The sequence below is a fragment of the Pongo abelii genome, chromosome 5 (genome assembly GCF_028885655.2).
Source record: "Pongo abelii isolate AG06213 chromosome 5, NHGRI_mPonAbe1-v2.0_pri, whole genome shotgun sequence".
In the NCBI taxonomy this organism is placed as follows: Eukaryota; Metazoa; Chordata; class Mammalia; order Primates; family Hominidae; genus Pongo; species Pongo abelii.
Window position 1 is genome coordinate 100,236,573 of NC_071990.2, and position 16,597 is coordinate 100,253,169.

General features: G+C 42.3%; 1 protein-coding gene across 4 annotated transcripts in view; it reads right to left on the minus strand.

Annotated features, from left to right (window-relative positions):
* Nucleotides 1–16,597, minus strand: part of FAXC (failed axon connections homolog, metaxin like GST domain containing) — a 70,508-nt gene that overhangs the window by 35,105 nt on the left and 18,806 nt on the right. For all 4 annotated transcript variants that reach the window (XM_024249109.3, XM_024249107.3, XM_024249106.3 and 1 more), the window contains one exon: nt 8,717–8,940. In XM_024249109.3, the coding sequence (XP_024104877.1) occupies nt 8,717–8,940 (224 nt within the window). The remainder of the gene's footprint in view (nt 1–8,716; nt 8,941–16,597) is intronic.

Consider the following 16,597-nt stretch of genomic DNA (forward strand, 5'->3'; position numbering starts at 1 on the left):
CTCCTGCCACCACTGCCTCATGCCACTCCTGCTCTCACACAATTTCCAGACACACTAGCCACCTTTTCATTCCTTGAAAGCTCCCAGCTGCTGTTCATCTCAGGCTGTTTACATATGATGTTCCTTCTCTAGTCCACGCTATTCTACTCACTGTCCCACCCTTGTTGCCCACACCTACACACATGCCTGCCTTACTTGGGCTTATCTTTCAGAATGCAACTTAAATATGACCTCCTTGGCCAGGCGCAGTGCCTCACACCTGTAATCCCAGCACCCTGGGAGGCCAAGGCAGGTGGATCACCTGAGGTCAGGAGTTCAAGACCAGCCTGGCCAACATGGTGAAAGCCCATCTCTAATAAAAATACAAAAATTAGCCAGGCGTGGTGCCATGCACCTGTAATTTCAGCTACTCGGGAGGCTGAGGTAAGAGAATCACTTGAACTTGGGAGGTGGAGACTACAGTGAGCTGAGAGCACACTACTACACTCCAGCCTGAACAACACTCCATCTTAAAAAAAAAAAAAAAAACCAGTAAATGTCACCTCCTTGAAGAAGGCTTCCAGAACCACCTCTTCATCACTACCACCACCATGTTCATTTCCCCTGCAAAAAAAATTCCTCACCGCACTTTGCACTTTACAGTGGCACCCCTCACAAGTGCTGAGATTTTATAAATGTTTACCTGTAATATCTTCCTCAGGTGGCAGCTCTGGTAGCTCAGGGCTGTGCCCAATGTGTTCACCACCAACCTTTAAGCCCCTCACAAAAAGCCCGGTACACTGTTTAAGGCATGTGTGTTTAACCACACAATCCTAAGTCAACGGAATTACCCTTCTGCCTGAATTCTAATTATTACAAGTATACTCTCCTCCTAAGGTGTCTAACAACAGAAAAGTGGCTGAAAATAACATCGCAGTTTCCACTTGCACAGCCCATTACTATTTCTGATCCCACCTACTCTTAAATACATTTACAAATTTAAATTTTTTGTTCAGAAAGTACTCCTAAGATCCACAGATCCTGGAGTCCATGCTTGGCTATCTGCTAACAGCATTCTGACATTCATTCATTCTTTTCTTCACTCATCCAGCAGATATTTATTGACCACCACTGGTCCACAGCTGAGCCTCACAACTGAAACTGTATTTTTCTTCTTCTCCCTCTTTATGACTATATCTCCCAAACCAACTCTATTTACCAATCATTCATCTACTTTTCCCATGAGATAGCTGCTGTATCACCACCCAGGATCTATAAAAATCCAATTAAAAGCAAAGAAACATTAGGTTTTAGTAGTCTGTGCTGCCTCATTATGATCAGTATCACCAAATCCAGCCACCTAGCACCCTGTACTCCACCCTGAGCTTTAAGGGGTCAGTAGAGAGGTCAAGAGAAGAAACTCAGGGCCAGCTTTAACCCACTCACCCCCCACCCGCAAGGGGTTGCCCCCTTAACATTCCTGAATAGCTCTGAGCTCTGGGAAGAAAGCTGCTTTCCAGAAGCATCAAAATCCAATCTTGTGATGGTGCTCGGAGAAGCTTGAGAGCCACAAGATAAGGTGTATAAAACCACAGAAAGGGTTTGACAACAACCCAAGGCACACTCCCCAGAGCGTAGCTCTTCTACATATGTTAACCTACTCATCCCCCTCCCCCTGTCATTTTCCTACAAGAGTCCAGCCTTGTCTTTGGATTCTGAGCTCACTGAAGCCAGTTCTCTCTTTCTCAGCATGCCAAAGCTATAAGAGGGCCGCAATGTGGCACCTGCCTTTCCAAGGTTTTTGACCTACACTGCAAGGCATAATTGCACCCATATTTTCTTTACCTTTCCCTCAACACATGCCTGTCTGAGTTTCCCTGACTCTGCTATAGTCATCTGCTCCCTGAAGAGCATCGACACTGCTTCATGGTATAGGCTTCCCAATCTGGAGGGATGGAACCCCAAAGGCATTTCTGGGTAAGAGCAACCTACAGATTTTCTATGACTAATCGCAAAAGCTTAACCCTGCTGTTCTCTGAGAATATTTTCACCTTCCATGAACTAAGTGATCACCCAAATATCTATATACTTGGAAAACAAAGTTGCTTGATTGTTTTATTCTACAGCAAAATACAATCATTCTGAAAAGCAAAACCACACTGTCATTATACATGCTTAGGAAGGTGACATGAAGCAGCAAATGATGCATTTTTACTGCCTCTGAAGGGAAGCACTACTTTGCAACTCCCTACTCTTTATTACACAGTCAAGGTCACGCTGACGTTTACTAAAATAACTAAAAAGTTTGGTTTTTAAAAATGTGTTGATCCAATGTCAACAAAGACTGAAAAATAATGACTCCTCAAGGCATTTTCTGACTCAATAAAATGCTGTAGCCTGGCAAAAAAAAAAAAAGTAGAAGAAAAGTACATTATATTTTTTATTAATCAAGTGAAGTTTGCTGGAAATCAGATTTTTTTTTCACTTCCACTTACAAATTCCATTTACCACTTCGCTCTTTCAGAAGCAGCCCCCAAAAAGAGATCATTTCTCCTTAAGCATTTCAACCTAGAGGCTGGGCAGCAAGTCTCCTGATGAAGGGCACAGCTTCAACTCACAAGGCTCAGGATCTCTAAATCAGTGATAATGCTCCACATTTAAATCTGTACTCTGCTTCCAGGGGCAACCTAATCAAACGTACTTAAAAATTACTTTGAAGACCACATTTTAACTTGCCAGTGGAAGTCGTGGCAATGTTAGAAAATGTTCTAAAGAAGTCATCCTGACATAATTTAACTTCTGTACTTTAAAGCACAATTCTTAAGAAACCAAGGTAGTAGTCAGGTCAGAAAACAGCAGGGGCCTTAGGTCTGACAGCCTGGATTTGAGTCTGGGCTTCACTTGTTAGTGGTTGTGTGATTGTTGGCAAGTCATTCAACCTTTCTGTGCCTTGTTTTTCTTATCTGTCAAATGGGTGGTGTTCCTTTGACTTTGTACTAGAGTCTATCTTCCATTCATAATTTGTATCTCATGGCCACAGCTGGGGATCTCTGTGTTAACATGGGACACAACTATACAATTCTTATTTTCATTGTCTTATTTTGCATCCACTTCAAGGTCATACCTGTAATCTATGTAGGCCTGATAACAGAAATACTAAAAAGGCAAAAGACAAAGCAGGGTTTTGTCTGATAAATCTTCTATCAGTTTTCCTGGCACCAAGGGTGATACCCAGCACACAGAATCACATGGTATAGAATATTTAAAAATAGGGCCGGGCACAGTGGCTCACGCCTGTAATCCCAGCACTTTGGGAGGCCGAGGCGGGCGGATCACGAGGTCAGGAGATCGAGACCATCCTGGCTAACACGGTGAAAGTCCGTCTCTACTAAAAATACAAAAAAATTAGCCGGGCATGGTGGTAGGCGCCTGTAGTCCCAGCTACTCGGGAGGCTGAGGCAGGAGAATGGAGTGAACCCGGGAGGCGGAGCTTGCAGTGAGCTGAGATGGCGCCACTGTACTCCAGCCTGGGTGACAGAGCAAGATGCCGTCTCAAAAGAAAAAAAAAACACACACACACACACACACACACACAAATAGAAGAAATGGAAAATATATATGTACAAATATGTATATATAGATGATTCAAAATTATGCATAAAAATATTGGAAACATACGCACCAAAATGGTAACAGTTGTTAGCAATGGGTTAGAAGATTACAGCAACAACAAGTGAGGGAGGGATGGGAAAATATATTTTTTAAAAATTGCAGTGACTTATTTTCCTTCCTTATGCTTTTCTGAGCCTTCCCAAATTTCTACAATAAATTCTAAAATCAGAAAAAAGATTTTTGTTATAAAGACATTTTTCCCAGAAAACAATGTTTCCAATGAAGTTGTGTTACGTACAAAATCAGTGACAGTGATTATGAGAATAACTATTTATTTAGCACTTCCTATGGGCCAGGCCCTGCAGTAAGTACTTTACAGAAAGCATTTCGTTTAGTCCCCACCCACTGTGATGTAGGTATTGTTCTGACCCTCATTTTGCAAATAAACAACTCAAGTTATTTGAGTGAAATCAAAGAGCTGGTAAGCGGTGATGCCCCAGATGTGAACCGGGGATCCGACTCCAGGATTCCCACACCCATATGCCAGCCACTAGGCTTCCTGCCTCTAGCCACGCTGGTTCCCAAAAACCTCACCTTTCTGTTTTTGATTTTCATGTCTTCTTTGCTCTTTATTGACTCTCATTCTTTTTTGGGAGTGTTCAGAAATAAACAGTGTATGTATTTCTGGCATGTGGAGGCAGTCAGGCAACCATTACACATAGTTATCTGCTGTGAACACACACACCTTCCCCAAGGGGGACGTAAGAACGTGAGAATTAAAAAGCAAACCCGGCCAGGCGCGGTGGCTCACGCCTGTAATCCCAGCACTTTTGGGAGGCTGAGGCGGGTGGATCACGAGGGCAGGAGATTGAAACCATCCTGGCTAACACGGTGAAACCCCGTCTCTACTAAAAATACAAAAAAAATTAGCCAGACATGGTGGCGGGCGCCTGTAGTCCCAGCTACTCGTGAGGCTGAGACAGGAGAATGGCGTGAACCCACGAAGCGGAGCTTGCAGTGAGCCGAGATTGCGTCACTACACTCCAGCCTGGGCGACAGAGCGAGACTCCGTCTCAAAAAAACAAAACAAAACAAAACAAAACAAAGCAAACCCTCCAACTGTCAGCTCTCACAGCACCACGAACCTCTCCTTCCAGACGCTGGTCACGCCTGCCCTCCACATTTGCCTGCTGTTTGATTACTTCTACATGCCGACCACTTTTCAGAGCACTTTGCATGCATTACTTTTCTTCTCACCATTACTGTTCCTACTTTACACAAGGAAATTCAGACCCAGAAAGTCAAGAGACTTGCCCAAGGCCTTAGAGCTGGGGTTTGAGTTCTGGAGTTATCATTCTCAACTCAATGAAGAATGAAGGCACACCTCTCCATTTTCTAAAAAAATATTTCTCCTATTAGGATTGCTTCATTTTATTTCTGTAGGTCCTGAATATTTCGTATAAATCATACTTCTAATATTTTTAAATTATATTTTCCAACTGGTTATTTGAGATACTCAAGAAAACTTGTTTACATGTTAGCTTTGTATCCTTCATAAACTTACTGAATTCTCTCATTAACTGTAATACTTTTAGTTGATTCTCCATTATATCAGCTACATAATCTCCTAATTTCTATAAATACTAATTTTGTCTCCTCCTTTCCAATATAAAGATATATTTTTTTCATGTTGTACAACTACATTGTCAGAACCCTCCCAAAACTATATTAAATAATAGCAAGAGCAGGCATCTTTGTTTTGTATTTTATTTAACTGGGCATGCTCATAGTGACTCAACACTAAGTATGATACCAGTTGTTGGCTTAATATAATACCCTTCCATCGTGTTCAGGAACTAGTCTTTGAGTCCTATTTTACTAAGAGTTTTTATCGGAATGAATACTGAACTTCATCATCAAATGTCTTCCCAGTACTGAGATAATTAGGACTATCCTCCTAGCTATTCATGATAAATATTATTAATGTATTTTATATCATAAAACCATACTTTCTATTCTAACTCTACCTGATTTGACTGTAGAGTATTTTTCATATATGAAAATAAAAATTAGCTAATTTTAACTAATGTTTTATGTAGTTTGAATTTCATTTATTTTAGTTTGAATTAAGTTACAATTTTTAAAACTATATCCATAGCTTTTCACTATGCCTGTCTCCTGTCTCTCTTTACCACCTCCCACCAGGCCTAATTCATCCCCCACAACACCAACATAGCCGCTTTTCTAGATCACACATGTAGCTCCTTCTCTCTTATTCTCAGCAATCTGCAACGTCACCATGTTTCTGTAATATAAAGTGTACATCTTTTAGCATGATAATTACTGTCCTTTATAAGATGGCCCCGAACTATCTTTTAATCTTCATTTCAACCATGATTCCCAAATGCCACTCACTTGGTATTCTTTTTCTCATGATTTTCCCAAAAAGTCCTTCCTTATTTTCTTCACTGGGACAACTCTTTTCTTTCTTGGGCCAACACACTGCCGCCTCATCTACGGCCCTCCCCAGTCCTCCCTGCTATTTCATCCCAGACACCAAGTACACGTCTCTGTCGTGGGACTTGCCCCAGCCTGACTTGTGCAGTTCCTCATTTGGAGCAGAGGTCCGCAAACTTCTGTGAAGAGTCAGATGGTGAATATTTCAGGCTCTCCAGGCCTCATGGGCACACTTCTGTTGCATTTTTTCCCTACACTTTAATAAAGTAAAAACCATTATTAGCTCACAGGCCATATGAAAACAGGCCACCAGGGATCAGCAGTACTTTGCCTCTCCTGGTTTACAGCCTCATCACCCCCTGGACTATAAGCTAGTTGAGAGAGGGGAAAATCTCTAACCCATCTTCATATTCCTCAGCTCCTGGCACTTGGGAAATGTTCAAATCACTGAAGTTGATTGACCAGGAACACTGATAACTAACGTATCCTGTTGAGTCAGATACACATCCATGGACAATTATTTCCCCAAATCTTGAGCTATTTCAACAAAAAGTAATTTTGGATTTTGAGTCTCTTAGGCATCTGGGCATTAAAAATGAGCCACGTCCGTGGGGATGGCAGGGAGGTAGTTTGAATTTCACTTATTCAATAAATGAAATGAGGCTTTTTGCCTCATGTAGTAAGACAAATTATGATATTCAGCCAAAGAGCCTCTCCCTCCCGAAATATAGAAAAAGTGCTTCTCTTATCACAGAGTTCACAACTACACTGCTCCCTGGGCCTCACAGAATATAACGCCAGCTAACTCCAACTTTTCAACTAGCCCGCTCAGCTTCTCATCCCAGAAAATCCAGACTTTTAATGCTGTTTTGAATACTTATCATGTATCCAGCCTAGCTATCAGTGATTCCTTTTTTCTTCCATCTCCTGAAAACTGGGGAGAAAGCATTGTCTAAATTGCTAAACACGAGAGAAGCAATTGTCAGTTACCATTATTATTGCTATCACCCTGCTCCCTGATTTTCCCAACCAGAAATGTCCGGAAAGGTGAAGGTCGCCCCTCTCTGGTTAAAAAAGCCACACTGTTAAAGATGTGTGGTGCTTATAGCATAATTTCTGTCATAATTCCAGGGACTCAATTCCTTGCTTACGGAGGCTCACAACAGCATGAGCCGGTGAGGAAGGGGAGGAAGCCGGGAACAGACACAGCCATTGTTAAGGGGAAATGGCCCAGTTGTGAGCCTGGTTTCCGAGGCCAAGGGTCCAGCATTAAGTTTCCAAAGGAATGAGGCAAACTTGAGGTTAATTCCATTCACATCTACATCAAGCAGGTCTACCTGGTCCCAGTGGAGCAAAACAACAGAAGGCCTAGACAATGTCAATTCTGCAAGCCAGACAGAGCTTTTGAAGGAGTCCAGCCAGTATCAAGCCCCCACCCCCAGAACATAACTCCCGTAACGAAGCTAGCCAAGATCTGGATGTGGTACTGGGATCTGCCCTCTGCAGGCTGGGGTTCAAGGAAGGACCTCAGGTCTAGCAACTGTCTGAAATGTAGAGCAGAAAGATGCAGTCAGAGTGGGTCACTCTGCAAGGGACAGGTTATATCCAGCATAGCCTCTACCCAGCATGGCTTCCAGTTCCTAAGGCACGAGGTGGTCTTCAACAAAACAAATTCTAAACTCTACTTCCTAGCAGAGGTGAGGTACTTAATGTGCTCTAGAATGAGGATGAGGGTGAATCTGGAAATTACTGCAGATGAGGGAGAGCCAGTGAAAACCCACCTTCTGCAGAAAAGACTAGTAGCCCTCAAAGGACCTGGTCAGATGACCTAGTCACATGGAGGACTTGGTTCCCTGTACATTAGCTATCCCCCAGAAGAAGCCATTATTTCACACATAGAAGGTCCTGAATTCAATATCTGTTTATGAATTGTCAACGCTATGAATCAAGCTCTGCCCAGTGAAGAACCACGTCAGCCCAGGCCCCCTCAGCCGGCCAGGGGAGCAAGAGTACATCATTGTATTCCCAGCCATCCTCACCAGCCCGCGGGTACACACTGCTCTCTGTGCTTCTCTTTTAGTGGTTTCCCAAACAAAATTATATCCTGTGTCTGACAAATACAAAATCACACTACAAAATGTGCTAGTAATAAGAGGACTAAGAATACGATCAGGAATAAGAGGGGTGAGAAAATGACAAATGTTCCACATATACAGGGGATGGATCAGAATCAGTGCTGTCAGCAGGTCTCTCAAACTCTTGACGTCAATGGGCACACAGTTGAACCTCTGAGCAGCGTGTTCCTAAAGCAGCCTGTGACCCTGACCTGTTTATAAACCAAAGGGCTTCCTTGCTCAAAATCCCTGTTTTCTTACAGCACATTCAGAAATGCCAGCATCACTTGCAGCCAGGTGGTGAGGCTGAAGCATGTTCCATACTCTCTTCACACGGGCTCACCATGCTAAAAACAGTCAAGTACCAGTGATTAAGTAGAAAGACACATGCTTTTGAAAATTAGAGGATTTGGTTAAATGTGGGGACTGCAATCTACACATGGAAGCAAAGAAATCAACCAAAATTAAAACATAAATTAGTGAACCAACAGTGTTTTACTAATCATGCAAAAGGAAAGAATAGTAAATATAGAATAGAAGGTGTGGTACATTACCCAAAAGCCCTGCTAAAGACCGCATGTCCTTCTCCATCAGCATGTAAATCTCTTCCTCGGAGAAGCGGCCAATGCCGTGGCCGTGCATCTCGCGTTTCACAATTCCTTTCGTTATGTGGCACACGACCCACCTCAGCAGGTTGCTGAAGGGACCACCACCACTAAGAGAGAGCATCTTCCGGGTCTCATTGAGATTGTCCACCCACTGGCAATAAGCTAACGTCCTGGAATTGTGTGGAAACAAGTTACTACTGTGCATCAGGTACATATCAGCTCCACAGGGTCACTTTAGAATGAGTCGTTCAGAATTTACTACACTCTGGAGGAACTGAATAACAGCAGCTTTAATAAAGAGCAATCTGCATGGCAGCTATCACAACAGGCTCTAGTCAATGCCTAGACTTAAGGGATTGTGGAAGAAATGGGAAAAAAATCCAGATAAAGATGCCATCAAACCTTTCCTGGTACCCACCCTCAGACCTCTCCCCTCCCCTCCCAGTGCCACGTTTCTGCCTTCTCTCACGCAATCCCACAGAAAACAAGTAGAACCCCACTGGAAAAGTCTTTGAGTCAGGACAGTGAGCGCCCATGGGGGCACAGGGCAGGAGGCAGTAGTGACTGGGGTGTTGGCATCATTCTCTTTCCTGAGCAAAATGATGGTTCCACAGGTTTATGCTTGGTGTTCATTAATTAAGCTGCACATTTGTTTTGTATACTCTGCATATGCACTTTACATTTCATGACATAAAAGAGTTAAAAAAAAAAAAAAAGAAAGAAAGAAAGAAATTTCTGAAAGAAACCTTTTTGCCCTTTTAAAAAAAGATACAGGGTCTTGCTATGTTGCCCAAGCTGGACTCTATAACTCCTGGGCTCAGGTGATTCCCCCACGTCAGCCCTCAGAGTAGCTGCGACTACAGGCACGCACCACCACACCCAGCCTTTTTGCTTTTTTGATAGCGCATTAGGGAGTAAGTGCACCTGTCCATCTTTATTATAAATTAAAATATTATGTAAATGATTTGCTCTCCAAGAAAATCAACTCTTTACCTCAGTTTGTTCTCAAGAACTCTAAAGGGAACACAACTGCCAATGGAACTTGGCTGAATCCTTTTTCCCGTCTAGGTGATACTAGTGGTAAACTTGCTCATTCAGGTGCTCCTGAAAACAGTATAATCCATATGGCGAGGCCAGCAGCTATTCACTGTTCAAACATTTTGCTGGCCACCATACCCAGGTCTTTGCTGATTTTATTCTCCAAATGGCAAGAATTTTTTTTATGGCTAATAGTGCTGGTAGATAGAAATTCAAAGGGTTTTCTACTAAAGGCTGAAGAGAATGTAGCTGTGTGGGAGTACAGGCATAAGACATTTTCATTTTTCCTCCCTAATGAGTAATAAAAGATGTACTGGCAATCACCTCTACTCTTAGTGCTGGCTGACATAGCAGTAATGGCCACTTCAAAAAATTCAGAAGCCAGGTGTGGTGGTATATGCCTGTAGTCCCAGCTACTCGAGAGGGCAAGGCAGGAGGATCGCTTGGGCCCAGGAGTTTGAGGCCAACTTGGGCAACACATAGTGGGACCACTGTATCAATCAATAAATAAAAACTTAGAAATAAAAAGAAATTCATGGAATTGGAAAGCGTCAGAGCCAGAATGCTGCGTTATTTTAAGGTTTTTTTTTTTTTTTTTAATCAAAGGGGTGAAAAATATTTTGAGAGAGAACTCAAGGAATGACAGTAAATCACAGCTACAATGAAATGCTGTTTTCCACCTCAAGGGGGAAAAAAAGGCATTTTGATCATTTTATATAGTTCTGTTCTTTAAGGGTTCTCTGTTCTAAAAACAAATAAAAATAAGAAATAGATTTCTCTAAAATTGCTGGATTCCTGATTTTCACCAAAAAGTCTTACAGCCAATTTCAACATACTCCCTGTGCTGTAGCTATAGCTGTTCTTGGCTATCTTTTTAAACGAATGCCCATAAATCTGATTAGAAAGCTTTGTGTGACTCTTTTGGTAAGTCTCTCAAAATAAAGTACTGAAGAATCAAGAAATAGTTTTTCCGCAAAACAGGAAGAAGTACATCACAATAGTGACTAATTAATGTGTATAGTCAGAGCATTCCATTGATCTTTCAATATAGAATATCTCACATTTTTTCTAGTAAATTCTATATAGACATGGAAACAAAATGCTTTCCCACTTGCTCCTTTTTTCACACCTGCAGTAATTAAGATGACAATTTTCACATTCCCTTAGAATAATTCAGCACTTTGACTCTAATTGTATTAGGTCTAAATTCACAACAAAAAGTTACACAACTTTTACCATTCTGGAATTCAATGGTCTTAGAATAAAACTAAATTATTCTAAATTGAACATGAGCAAGTAATAATAGCATCCGAAAAGCATCTAAAGTGTAAAAATGCAGAATGTGTGGCTCTAAGCTGACAGGTTAGAAGGGGAAAAAAATCCTTTGTAGACAAATTATACAGATTTGATCATAAGCGTAACTGATCGAGCTCACCGGGCAGAGCAGAGGGTGAAGGTGTACGCATGAAGAGCATCAGCTGCCTGATGAACTGCAAGAACTTCTATAAGGGGCACATGGGTACAGGCTGCATTTGAGGAAGCCTGTAAGAGGCGAGGCTGGAGGCGCCGGCAAGGGCCCAATCAGGACAGGCCTGAGGACACGGAGCTGAACTTTATTCCAAAAGCAAAGGTTAACTGCTGGAAGGCTTTAAACAGACAAGAAACATAGTCAGATTGGTGGCAATGTAAAGGAAGAACTGGAAGGTGGAGAAAATGCTAGCAGGAAGGCCAGTTACCAGACTACAGCAAAACCAGGCAAGAGATGATGCACTGGGTGAGGCAAAGGCAGAAGGAATCCATAGGAGAAACATTGCGATAGAAGAAGAGTCTACCGGACTACAATGGATGTGAAGATTTATGGGTAAGGAGAAACTAGGTATTTTCTCCTAAAATGATAGTTTGAGTGGATGGTAATACCATTAACCAATACTAGATTGTACAAGGTAGAATATATTCGGATGATGAAAGATTGGTTAACCTGTAGCATTTGAAGGTCCCATGGAACGCCTAAGTGAAGATGTCTAGAAGGCTGAGAACTCAGGAGATAGGTTTAGACTCCAGATAGAGAACTGGTGAGCAGGGGCATGTTGGTGGTTTTAAAGCTGTGAGAGGAGATGAGGTCACCTTAGGAAGTTTCTAGAGTGTTGAGGAAACCATAGTTCAAGGGCAAGTTAGAAGATGTGAAGGCCAGGTTGAAAGAGGCAGCTTGGAGAGAAGTAGGGGCATCTTTCTCTGTGCTTCAGAAAGAGAGAGTGTTGTAAGGGGTGAGGGGCTACAGAGAAGTTTAGAGTTCCTGCCTGATGACTTCAGCTTCCTCCATAGCATGGGAAATGGGGGCACACACACAAGGTGAAAACATAGCAGTGTAGAGAGTTTTAGCAGTAGCAGGCACGAAGGGAGAGGCAGCTGTTCTGGGCCACACAACTTGGCAGGGAGGAGTCTCCGCCAGTGCAATGGTGTGGGATTCTCTACCTGCAGCAGGCTGAATGCAGGACACAGAAGAAGAAACACTGGCTTGATTCAGAATTCACAGCTAGAAGTAATCTCAGAAACTGTTTGGTCTTCCTCTCTTCTCCTTCTACCTTGCTCTTGATTTTTCTTCCTCTCTTTCACTCTCTGTGCCCAATATTATCGACCAGTGTCAGGGAAGAGAAGTAAATGAGGGTCAAGCAGGTCTTTAAGGGTTGAGGCCAGTGAAATGTGTATAAACTTTAAATACCAAAGAAAATAGATGCTTCATAGATTCCTAAATCAACCACCACACATAGAAGACATCACATTGTATATGTTTCCACGTTATTGCAAACAAGAATCCACCTCCTTTCACAATCAAGATTCTTGAAAACTCTGTTCACATGGTTGGAGCCTCTACCCCAACTACTCCACCAAAATCACTCTTGTTCAAGTCAACAGTGCAACATCTAAATAAACCATCTTTCTATATTCTTGAACTCTCTAAAGTATCTGACACTATTGGCCTCTTTCTTGGAACTTCCCCATTAACTTACACCTCTACTGCTTTTCCTTCCACCCCTTACATATTCCCAGGATCTCTATCTTCATTCCTCCTATCTTCCTACTCCACACTCGTGGAGCCATCTAACTCACACCTATGACTTCACACTTATGTCTCCCATATGCAGCCCTCTCTCCTGAGATCCATGGATCTTATGTGGATGACCCTCAGGAACTGCAAACCAACATTTCCAAAACTGAACTCATCATCTTTGTTCCATTCAAACCTGATTCTCCTCGCCCAAGCCAGAATCCCAGGAGTTATTCTTCACTGCCCCCTCTCCCTCACTCCTGACAGCCAGTCACCCTGTGAATTTGCCCTTTCTCCAACTCCATAAACACTGCAGTTCAGCCCTTCGTTATTTCTTAACTACAAGGAACATGGCCTCCTACCAGGTCCCCTGACATCCCCTTAAGGCCCTTCAGAAATGCATTTGCTCCAATGTATACAAAGAGCTTCCTAAACACAAACCTAATCATAACAGTAATGCTTCTTAGAGTCATTCATTAATACCCCACAGCTCCTTTGCATGGCATGCCAGCCCCTCTCCCCACAGTCTAACCCCTCTATGACCTGGCCCTTCTTGGGCCCCATCTCCCAGCACTGACTCCCATGCACCCTATGCACAAGCCATACAGAATTACATGCACCTCCCTGCTATAGACTGAACGTTCATGTCCCTCTAAAATTCATGTGTTGAAACCTAACCCCCAGTGTGTTGGTATGTGGAGGTGGGGCTTTTGGGATTATGATTAGGTCATAAGGGCAGAGCCCTCATAAATGGGATTAGTGCCCTTATAAAAGAGACCCCAGAGAGCTGCCTTGGCCCTTCCACCATATGAGGTTACAGGGAGAAAGATGACCATCTACGAACCAGGAAGCTGGCCCTCACCAGACACCAAATCCACTGATGCTTTGATCATGGACTCGCCAGACTCTGGAACCATGAGAAATAAACTTCTGTTCTTTATGAGCCACCCAGTCGAAAGTATTCTGTTATGACAGCCCAAACAGCCTAATATACTCCCCAAATGCCTCCTTCTTGCCTCTAAACTTCTGCAGATGTTGCTCCCTCTGCCTAGACATCCTAACCTTTCCCGACCACCAGCCCCTTCATCTGCCACTCCAACTGTCCTTGGATTCCGTTTTGACAACACCTCCTCTGCAAAGTCTTCCCCCCTTCTCTCTAGTAATGGCTGGCTGCCTTTTCTTTGTTCTTCAAACCCTCCCCCAGCACTAACCATTACAAAGGCTTGATGTCTGCCTCCAGCCTTTGAGCCACTTGATAACAGGTATACATACCATCCTGGCCACTAACAGTCATTCATTAAGTTTGCAGAAATAATGAATTATTGATTAAATGAAAAAAGGTTTTGCTTTTGAGCCAGCTACTGCTAAGTAGTGTTTCTAAGGGATGACACATACTTAAATAGAAAAATGGGAAAAGAGAACAAAGAGATGTGCCTATGGAAAATGAAGAAGGGGCTGCTACTTTTCTCTTGGAATCCATGGCTCTTCACTCTCCACTGGGAGGAGACCCACTGCAAAAGGAACCATGAATCATTAACTGGAGAGGACAGAGAGGGTCAATTTGGAAAGCAGACAAGGCTAAGCAATTAATTTATCATTTTGAGGATCTATTTCAAGAAGTTGAAATACTAATTTTCCTTATCACAATGAATGTATCTAATCTCTTCTGCAAAATGGGGTCAAAGAGATTTTTTAAAAGACTATCTTAGAACAGAGGAACAAAACCTGCTCAAAAATGTTTAAAGGTGAACAAGAAAACAGTCAAAGAGAAGCTGACCCCTGATATTTTAATGAAGATATCACACATTATAACTTAATACCTGGCCCGTGATAGAAATGAATATTTATAAGTGGGAACCCATAACAAACTACAATTTGATGACTGAGTATCAACACCTGGACTTCCAAATCATGAGAATGCCTTTCTCTGCATAGGGCTACATCCTTGCTGTCTTTTGCTTATACTCTGAACATCTACTCAAGAATATAGGAACATATGATACGTTTCTGTAGTTTCACCAAGTTTCACAAGCATTACATCAACCCCTCCAAACACGGGCCCTCACTACATCTAAAACTGGGGTAGGGAGAAAAGAAAGAAAAGGAGAACATATGAACAAAGTTATAATCAGAAAGAGTAATCTCTTGGCTTTTAGAAAAGATCTTGGTTAAGTCAATTTATGAAACTATCCCATCTTCCCCCATCTCCTGAACTACACTCAAAATTTTAAAATTACGGCCAACCTAGAAGCAAGTTTGAATTCACTGTTCTAATGCCTGTGTGTGTGTGTGCGTGCACGCACATGCGTGCACGCACACACACATTAGAACAATTTTTATTATTTTCTTTAGAGACACGGTCTCACTCTGTCACCCAGAATATAGTGCAGTAGCGCGATCACGGCTCAATGCAGCCTCGAACTCCTGGGCTCAAAAGATCCTCCCGCCTCAGTCGCCACCACACCTAACTGTTTTGTAGAGAGAGGATTTTGCCATGTTGCCCAGGGTGGTCTTGAACTCCTGGGCTCAAGCAATCGTCCCACCTCAGCTTTACAAAGTGCTGAGATTACAAGCATGAGCCACCACGACTGGCCCTAATGCCTATATTTTTATGGGTGAAAATATTATAATAACTAGATAGTCTGAAAATGATACCCATATGGGGTTGAAAGACTCTGAAGATGCTCACTGACATCCACAAGGGGGCAGTATGTCACACTGAAGAAGCTGTAGTGTGTGTTACCCAAAATCAGTTTCATTCCAGTCATTTGACCCCGTGTCAAGTTGACTTCCCTTTACACCAGCTTCTCTGTACTTACGCATTCAGTACAACAAAGGGGATTTTTAAAAACTGTGTTCTTGATCTTCAATAACAGTTTTTATAATGCAAGGGGGACATCAGTGTATAGATTTCAAGTGGAAGAAAAGCCACTTTAGAGCTGAGTGTGTTTATTTGAATAGACCTAAAACAGTTTCAGAATTATGTGATGTAACATAACAATGCTAGCTTTCCATTGCCTTAGCTTTTCATAAAATCATGTCTGGGGTGTTTTTAAGGTTTCCGGCCAAAATAAACATATGAAAACTCCAAATAATTGAATCAATTGAGTCAAACAAGGTAGGTTTATTAAATTTCCTCTTCTGGCTATGTGAGTATAGACACAACCTAGGAGCTCACTGACTGTTAGAATTTAAGATATCATGGAAAGCTCATACTTACAATATTTTCCTACAAATTTTGGTCAGATCCCTATATGCTGGGCCATAGCTTCCACAGGTAGACATTTTGTGTGTGGCCTTGGAACCAGAAGAGGGGAGGAGGGGAGGTGCCTGAGGGAAGAGTATCTGAAGATTCTCTGCCTGGGGCATGGGGAAAGTAGGGTCTTTTCTCCATTGGGATTTAGAGCTCTCCTAAAAGTCTCTTCAGGGTTTCCCCAAAGCAAGAAGTTGGCTAAAGGTTTGAGAACCTTAAGAAACAGATTTGTTTTTCCTTCGCTACTAGGGACTAAATGGAACTGTGGGAATTAGCAGTGTTGCTTTGAAAGTTTATTAGATATGTGCATCTCAATCAAGACCTTTCCTCCCACCCTCACTATTTTTTCCTCAAATTAACCATTGAGAAGACATAAGCAAGAAATAATAGCTAACCCCTCCAACATTTTTCAAATTAAAAAGTGAATTAGAGAAATAAAATTGTCCTTAGAAGAGTCTACATATGACCCAAGCAGATCCCCAAGCCTTTG